The sequence below is a fragment of the Cynoglossus semilaevis genome, chromosome 14, assembly GCF_000523025.1.
Source record: "Cynoglossus semilaevis isolate Cse_v1.0 chromosome 14, Cse_v1.0, whole genome shotgun sequence".
Classification (NCBI taxonomy): Eukaryota; Metazoa; Chordata; class Actinopteri; order Pleuronectiformes; family Cynoglossidae; genus Cynoglossus; species Cynoglossus semilaevis.
Window position 1 is genome coordinate 16,646,533 of NC_024320.1, and position 8,984 is coordinate 16,655,516.

The 8,984-nt window shown below is 39.5% G+C and overlaps 1 protein-coding gene across 1 annotated transcript; it reads right to left on the minus strand.

Moving 5' to 3' along the window:
* Positions 1 to 213: 213 nt before the first annotated feature.
* reep5 (receptor accessory protein 5) lies at positions 214 to 6,410 on the minus strand. Its single transcript, XM_008325444.3, has 5 exons — positions 6,195 to 6,410; positions 5,832 to 5,925; positions 3,325 to 3,463; positions 2,059 to 2,227; positions 214 to 1,202 (listed from the first exon to the last, which is right to left on the minus strand). The coding sequence occupies exons 1-5, from the start codon at positions 6,310 to 6,312 to the stop codon at positions 1,153 to 1,155; spliced, it is 570 nt and encodes a 189-aa protein (XP_008323666.1). The 5' UTR covers positions 6,313 to 6,410; the 3' UTR covers positions 214 to 1,152.
* Between the last annotated feature and the right edge of the window lie 2,574 nt (positions 6,411 to 8,984).

The window sequence follows — 8,984 nt, forward strand, 5'->3', positions numbered from 1 at the left end:
GATTTTCAAATGGTTTCAAATAGAGTGAGCTTAGCTTAAAAGGAAAGTGTGATGTATATGAAGCCAAGCTCTACATCTCACACTCAAGGAGTGAAAATCAATACCGTACTTTACCGTTTCCAGAATTTCAAGGGCAACCTCTGACCCCACTTACCTCATATCCTGTTTCCAATAGATCATTTTTGTGATGATTCATGTCAAAGAATTAAAATGTTTTTTTAGCTACCAACTTTATTGAATTACATAGAACATCAAACCATGCATTTACTTTAAGAAATGTAATACAATCCACACATTGATTGTTGTTATATCAAAATGATGCATGCTAAAACATTTTTACTTTTTCATAATTAAATGTCACTTGTTTCAAATATTTAAATCTTCCAAAATCATGACCTACTCTAGCGATTCTCAAACTTTTCAGGCAACGCCCCGTCTTGTGGACAGGACTATTGCTGAGCGCCTTCACATGGACATACAGTATTCAGAGCTATTGGTATTACTATCTCCACTGAATTTTGTTGAAAATGTTCTAACTAAAATGGCTATTCTTGTTGAAAAAAAAATAAAAAAAATAAAACTTATTGCAGTTTTTCCAACACTGTCACACATAAATGATAACAATTAATTGATGTACCTAAAGGGGGGGCACCCCTCACTTTGGCAAACACTGATCTGTGACTTCAAAAAACCTTCAATCAACACCTAATTTTATCATCATGAAAACTGACACTTTATCTTACAGAAAAAAAGGACAAAAGCAAAAATAATGACAAGAAACTAAGTGTTGATAAACATGTAACGTCTAGCTAATCTAAAGAAGCCTGTTGAGATGGGTTCACCCTTGTGATAAAAGAATATTAAATAGTCAGTCAGAGGAACAATAGGAGCAGGTTTCCTTTTATTCGGTTATAGGAACATTAGGGTTCACCACATAATTCTTCGACAGCTCTCCACAAGGCACAGTTAAAAAGTAAAATGACATTTGGAAATGGCTTCCTGTTTGATGCATGATTTGATAAAATACCTAAAGACTGGCCCTGAGGACCAGGTTAAACTGAGCAGAGCATCATCATAAAACAGACAAAACAAAGGCAACATTTCCTTTGGACCAGTTTCAGCTTCAGAGGGGAGAGACAGTGGATAGTCTGCCTAGGTGCTCTTCTTTTCCTCGAACATAATGTTGGCTGTGGCTCTTTTGGCTGTGGAGAAATCACACAAACACGTTTTTATGCTGTAAAACAGTGAATGCTCAGAGAAGAGAAATCCTCACATTAACGCCTGACCACCGTCTTTAATATTCACATTTTAACAACAAACGCTTTGAGCAAAGATTTAACCTTTAAAAAAAAGTTATCAACCATTTTGTTTAGCAATGTTATTTTGTGGAAAGGCATGAGACATTTTATACTAGTTTTGTTTATCTCTTTAACTTGATGTTGCAGTATTTCTCCCTCTAGTGGAGGAAAAAAGCACACGGACACCAACATATTTAACATTTAGTTAATGTTAGTCATGTGGTGATGTTTATTATCTATAACTGGGCTGTGTTTTAACACAAATCCCCTCAAATCTATCATGTAAAAAGAACATATTTAAATTAAAGATTCAAACTTTACAGTGGTCTCCTTGAACCACAAAAATAAATGTCCCATTTGTCTTGAAACTACATTTTTGTCTTTTTGTTCTGGGATTATTTCTTGATATCAACATTTTTGGACTTTTGGAATTTTTTGGAAACTAAAACATTGGTTAAACACATTGAACATTGATCTGGTAAAACTGCTATTTAGTGGCAGCTTTAAAAAAAACCCTCTGGTATTTATAATCTATAGTCAACATCAGCTCTATAGCGGTATGGACTTTTATCATAAGGCAATTACTTAATGGACCAGATCTGATCAGTAAGTCACATGTAATTTATCACATTTGGTTCTGTTTGCTGTCAATATGATATATACTTTACTGTAAGGATGATTTTATACATCATTAACTTTGATGATAGAAATGTGTTCATTTGGACACGTTTTACTCTTTAACAGTTTTTAACTGACTCACCCTCATCCTTGATCTTGTCAGCAGCATCTGAAGCCTTGTCCTTGAGGTTCTTCACCACATCATCTATCTTGGCTTCATTTTTGAGGAAAAACGGTCGAATGATGCGGTTATAAATTAGGACGGATCCATTGGTAGGAGTCGGTGCCATGCACCACACCAAGAAAGCACACTGGGGGAAAAAAAACAGAAACGTCATCACAAGAACAATATTTGTGCCTAGATAAATACACACACATAGTGTACATCTATATAAAGCAACTGTTACTGTACACGATTGTGCATGTAACAACTAAAAATTCTTGGATCTTCCCTTTCAGATTTCTCTCATTGGTTCATTTCAGTTTATGCCTCAACCTGCAAACGGTAAGAAAATAATCTGAATGTGTAATCACACCAGGTAAGGGATCGAACCCCCAACCTCCACCGACCTGTCATCTACCACCGGGTCCTATGACACAGGTCAGTGTATACTCCTCTGAGTGGCCCACAGTTAAATACAAACTCAGGCCGAGGTCAGTGCTGTCTGTGGCTGAGCCTCCAGTCAACACACAGATATTCTTTATCAACAGAGGAGTGAGCACCACCCTCCACATGTTGACTTAAACACACAGCAGCTGCAGGAAGGTGTTGGCTCTCCAGTGAACACAGCAGGGGTGGAGTTTCACCCTCAGGGAACTGAACAGGTAACAACAACAGAGCTGCACATGGATCCCTTTATATTTCAAACCTCCATCTTCTTATATGACACATTTTAAAACAGTGAACATTTATAATAAAATACAGTAAAGTGTTTATGTCCCACAAAAACACAGCTTCTACTACAGTCTGACCATCAGTGTATGTTTTTATATTTGATAAGAACAGTACACGACCATCCACAGGTTACAGTGAGGGCTGCTTACAGGGAGTGACCTAGTTTGCATGTTAGTCCATGCAAAATAAGGCGATTTCTCCCTCGGTTTTTTAAAATCAGTGATGTTTCCCTGACGCATTTCGGTGAAGATACGAGTTTCAGTAATTTCCAGTACAGTCTCTCACTCTTCTAACAATGGTATGTAGAAAACAAAAGAGAGAAAATAAGAAGTATAGAGTGAGTGTAGTACTGTAGTACTGTCAGTCAAACTATTGTAGATGTAGTAAACGTACAGTAGTAGTAAATTTCCTGCACGTAGACAGGTTTTTGAAAATATAAATATGATTTTGTTCTGACCAGTCCACCACAGACCATAGCACAGACCACAGCACAGACCACAGCACAGCCATTACCTTGCCAATATAGTAGAATGGGAACCAGGACAGGAAGATGTCAGCGAAGAACTCTGCTACACTGAAGAGTCCATAGACCACCCAGTAGGTCAGCCACTTGGTATCGTCCTCTTTGGTGGCACTTTCAATGGCTTTAATCCTGGAAGGAGCGAAAACAACATCATCTGAGAGAAATAAACTGCTGCCCCCAGTGGAGGAATGAAGTATGACAGGTTCCTGTTGGTTTCTGACTGTATTTTTTACTGTTATATTCACTAAGCTGTAAAAATAAGAGCAAGGTTCTGATAGCAGACCCAGATACTGTTCTAACTGTCCTCTCTACCAGGGACTGAGGAACCACTGATGTTAGTTCATGTTGAGTGTTTCATATCATAACTAATGCATGCAGTCCCAGTAATTACAGGACAAAATTCAGCATTGAATTGAAGAAGCCTGATTTAGAGATAAAGATTTTTGGCGTATTAAGATTTATAAAAGAAGGACTCTTTCAAGAGGCTTAAAAACATTTGATCAACAGCAGACATTATCTGTGAAGTCACTGGTGTCTGTGGAGTCATGAGATCCTCATTGGGCAGGAGACTGGGAATAAAGCTGTATTCAGGACAACCTCAACCAATGATCCCAGAGAAACAATCGAATAAGCTTAAAAAAAAACGCAGACTCTATTAAAAATAGTTTCGTTTAAACTGATACATTCATTTCCTTAGTTTAAAGGTTCCCGTTTCCATTTGTGTAAAAAAAAAAAAAATCACATTCAACTGTTTTACTTTCTTTGGTTTCTAAAGAATTTGGATATGATACACAAACTGTAAAATGGATCAAATATATTGAGAAAATAATCTGGAAAATATCTGAGTATGAGAATAACAGTTACTTGGAGAATACTTTGTCACTGTTACTTCATGTGGTATTAGTAGTTTAAACATGTTCAAGCAAGTTTTTTTTAACGACACTACTCAGCCTGTTGTGTGGGGTGTGTGTGTGTGTGTGTGGTGGCTTTTATGTGTGTGTGTGTCTCAGCCAAATAAAAAACATATATACGGTATATATGTACATATATACAGTAGTAGTATATTTTTTAGTAGAATTTTTTTTCTCAGAATAAACGCAATGTAGCTTCAATTAGAGAGGGGCAGAGAGAGACAGAGAGAGAGAGAGAGAGAGAGAGAGAGATACATAGACAAAGGAAAAGAGGAAAGAGGGAGAAAGCAGAGTGAGAGCAGAGAGCTGCAGTATTGTTTCCATCAGACTATGTTCCTGTCTTCTGTTGATTTTACAACAGGACAAACATTAGCTGTGTTCTCTCCCATTTACATGTCCCGCCCTCGAAGCAACGAACCCACCTCTGATTCGCTCTCGTCCTTTACTGTTCCTCTGGCTAACATGATGAATTTAGTGCTGATTGGACTTTGTCTGTTTCGGCTTTTTTGTCTCATTTTTACCCACTGACAAATGTAGAAATACATTTTTCATCCTCATGTAGCCTCACATAAGTTCCTTCCTTCCTATTGTTTTCCTTTGATTAATTAATAACTCATAATCTTTGTGCCCATGCCTTAAAATGCAAAATGTCTCAAATTAATTAATGCGATTGATAATGCATTATTTCCGACAGTCCAAATATATAAAGGTAATTTGTAAGATCCAAGAGGGAACCTAACGTGGTCCAACCAGGGGGCGTGTGCTGTATAGTGTACAGAATCATCTTGGCTGAGCATGGACTGGTTAGCTCTGGGTCCAGATGGAACAGCTGATCAAGCTAAGGTGCCACAGGACTGTCAGATACAGACAGAGAAGAAGGTGACGCTCAACAAACATTGTAGATGTTGACACACAATTGAAGGACTGCTGATACACGTGGTGATAAAGTCACATGAAAAACAATTAAAGTCAAAGTGATTCATCGTCATTAATTGTCACACAGTGAAATTTGTTCTCTGCTTTCGATCCATTGCCACAGTGAGTTTGGAGCAGCTCAAACACAGCGCCAGAAATTCAAACTTCCAACCACTTCCTGTTGCTCCAATACACAGTCCATACACGGGTTGTCATTTGCGCATACTGCGGGTAGAATTTTACATTAAGTCAGATCGAGCTTAAAATATAATGTGTTGGCTAGGGTTTCAACATAAGAGAAGACAAGCCGACTGTACTAAACTGTAGAGGTCAACAGCTTCATCAAGTCTAACCGCATTCATTGTGATTATTCCACAACTAATCATTCAATTATTCATTGAATAATTTAATTAATTTAATTTTAATTTACACCTATTCTGTGATGAAACAGATAAAAAAATGTATTGTTCATATGTTATATGTAAATCTAATGTGTTGTATGGGTGAGAGGAGTTAGTTCACGGACTTAGTTACCTCGGAGGGTTCTTTCTAACAGGTAAGGATAAAGATTAGAAATGTACTGCGATGGTTCCGTTGATTAAAGAGGTAATGGGTAGAGTGTGTGTGTGTGTGTGTGTGTGTGTGTGTGTGTGTGTGTGTGTGGTTCTTACGATATGTAGGCAGGGTACAAGAAGCCGATAAGATTACAGAGAAGGGAGGCTCCGTAACCGATGACCAGGTACACAGCGATGACGGCGATGATAGCTGCAAACACATCATGATACATATGTCATATCACACACACCGTTATGACGTCACACTCTTAAGCACTCGTAAGTGCAACTTTCTGTTGTTCCATGTTTAAAATGGGAGCGACAGTGTAGTAACGGCGAGTGTGAGGCCTCTGATGAGCTGCCTTTTCCCGGTACTACCGATTACCATCTTCATCTTCATCGACATTTTCTTTTCACCTCGTTTTCTGTTCCTTTCCTCCGTCTACCCCGCTTCCTCTTTTCTCTCTCTTTCTGACTCACCCAAAGCGATGTACGTCCTGTTGACTCCAGTTCTCGTCTCGATTTTGGCCAAAACATCAGTCATCAGATTTTTCTCGTGAAGAAACCGGTCAAATCTATCCTTCAGACCCTGCGCCATGGCTGCAATTCTGTCTTTTCGTGGTCTGACGTCTGCTACCGTTGCTGCTCACAAAGCAGACTGTTGAAACTGCGACAACACACGCATTTACGAACACTCGTCAAGTGGCAGGGCAGTGCCTATTTACTGCATCCGGTAATTTGCTTTCAAAATAAAAGTCCAGGAACATGCTACTAAAATTTAACGTTTAACTATGAGTGAATTAACATTAAGCTTAATTTGATAGTATCGTATTTAAAAATATTCGGCGGCTATAGAATGTTCATTATTGTTTACATTTAGCTAACTACACTTATCCATCACCTGTGTTCGCCACAAAGGCAACAGGAAGCACAGCTACAGTTACGACCTCTCACTTTGTGCGACTGTGAGCTGACTAATGCTGCTTGTAGAGAAGGGAAATGTGCATTTACGTCAGTGTGACAGCGTGTAAAGGGAAAAGCATTATATTATTATGGTTTTGAGTTTTTTCAGTCAAAGCGATGTTTGACTCCAGCAATGCAGATAGAACATCACTTCCCGAGGGCTTTCCACCACGGTACAATGATGGATCATTTACCGCCACAGCCACACCCTACTGGGATCTGATGACACTGCGGAACACACACCCACATCTACACACACAAATACACACACAGGTTACCTCATCATGGCCTATTACAAACATATGACTTGTCATTATGCTTAGCCTAAATCTACTGTAATTTGATCCTAATTCTAATCCCAATACGGACTGCAAATTCAATATTGAACCTCAAAATATCCTGTCGTGGAATGGCGACCTACAATATGTCTCACAAGGACAAAGTGTCAACACAACAGTGGTATTTGGCCAAAAACACTGTCCTCACAAGTACAGCAAAACTAGCACTGTGTATGTGTGTGTGTCCCAGTGTTAAGATAAGATAACAGACGAAGCTGTATGGTGCGTAGTAACCTGTTATGTTCCACTGAATGTTGTTTAATATCCTGGACTGGACCAGGCTGATGTGGTCGTCATCAAACCTGTGGCCTAGTGGTTAGAGACTCAGGCTCGTGATTGGAGGATTGCTGTTGGCTAGTGCTGACAGGTCTGTGGTCTGTTGAGGAAGCACCCAACCCTCCCCTGCTTCCTGGGTGCAGTGGAGAGTAGCTCACTGTCTCTGTGCTACACATGGGCTAAATAGAGAGGCTACGTTTTGTTGTTGTGTATACAGTGCATGGACAAAATGCCAAATAAACTGGATCAAAAGTCAGAGTTCTTTTGTGACAGGGTGTGATTCCTCCAGTCGTTCAAAAACGGGAACGAGAATATAAGAAAATAAAACAAAAAATATCTTCTCCTGCACGGTGTCTTCCTGCAGCTCTGTCCTCTGATTCCTTCCCTCCTTGGGGTCATGACCTTTTTGTTTCATTTCATGAGATCGTCTTCGGGGTAACTCAATTCTCAAAGCAGTCAAGTCTTCCATGCATCTATTTATTCATCAACCACCACTTAATCCTTTTTCAGGGACATGGGAAGGGGGTGGGGGAGAGAGGGAGCTGGAGCTGCTCCCAGAAGTCATCGGGGGGACGATGTGGTCCACCCTGGACAGATGACCAGTCCATCACAGTGCCACTCACACTTTCATTCATACCTGCAGTCCATTTACTGTGATCGGTTTAGCATGTAGAGAACATGAGAACATGAGTTGAACCCAGGGTTTGTTGTTAGGCGAGAGCACTAACCATCGTTCCACCATGTGGCCCAAAGTCTTAGCTGCCTGTCAGTGCGTTTCAGTTACAAATACACATTGTTCTTTGTCTTTCTGCCTGTGTCATCAAGGGTTGAGGAGAAAAACAAACATGCTCTCAGTGTTTACCCAGAGCAGAAGACACTGAGGACACGTTCTTTCTGTTTGATGTTGTTATAAAACTTTGGAATTAGTGACTGAAAGTCAGATCCATGGACGGCAGTTTCTGTGGCTACTGGGGTCAAATGGACCACTGAGGGGCATATGTCATTCCATCATTCTTAATGTAAGTCTAAACCTTTCTTTTATATTTACAAAAAAAACTCCAAATATTGAACTTGAACTGTGTGATTCTCCTGTGTGCCAAATAAAAACCAATATTTTATCAATTAAGTTTGGGGTTCAACGGTGGGTGTGTGGATTGTTTCCAAGACCAAAATTACAAATAGCAGAAAAAAGATGTAGAGCTAAGCTGATTTTATTTTATTATGTTATTGTTTACCTCAAGAAGTATGAAGATTGCTGCCACACCCCCTTCATGTATGCTGCCCTGCCAAATAGTCACCTGGATTTAATGGAAGGAAATATGTTAAGAGCCTCCTAGTGGATAATTGCTGAAGTGAGGAATGTATTTCTTCTGTTGACAAATCATTTCACTATGGTTGATTCAGTAAGTAGACAGTAGGAAAAGACTGTAGTCATGGAAAAATGTTGCCCTGCTTCAGCAGACTCTGTTTATATGAGGCATGTGAAACTTCCCAACTGCTGAAGAACTGTGTGTGCGTTTTTAAGGGGGAAGATAAGCAGTGAGCAATCATTCTGGGGGAATATGTAGAAAGGCACTAACCGAAGCAGTGAGCAATCATTCTGGGGGAATCTGTAGAAATGTACTAACCGGGGATGTACGATAAATCGGCCCGATATTAGCATAATTATGTAATAATAAACTTCCGATAATGA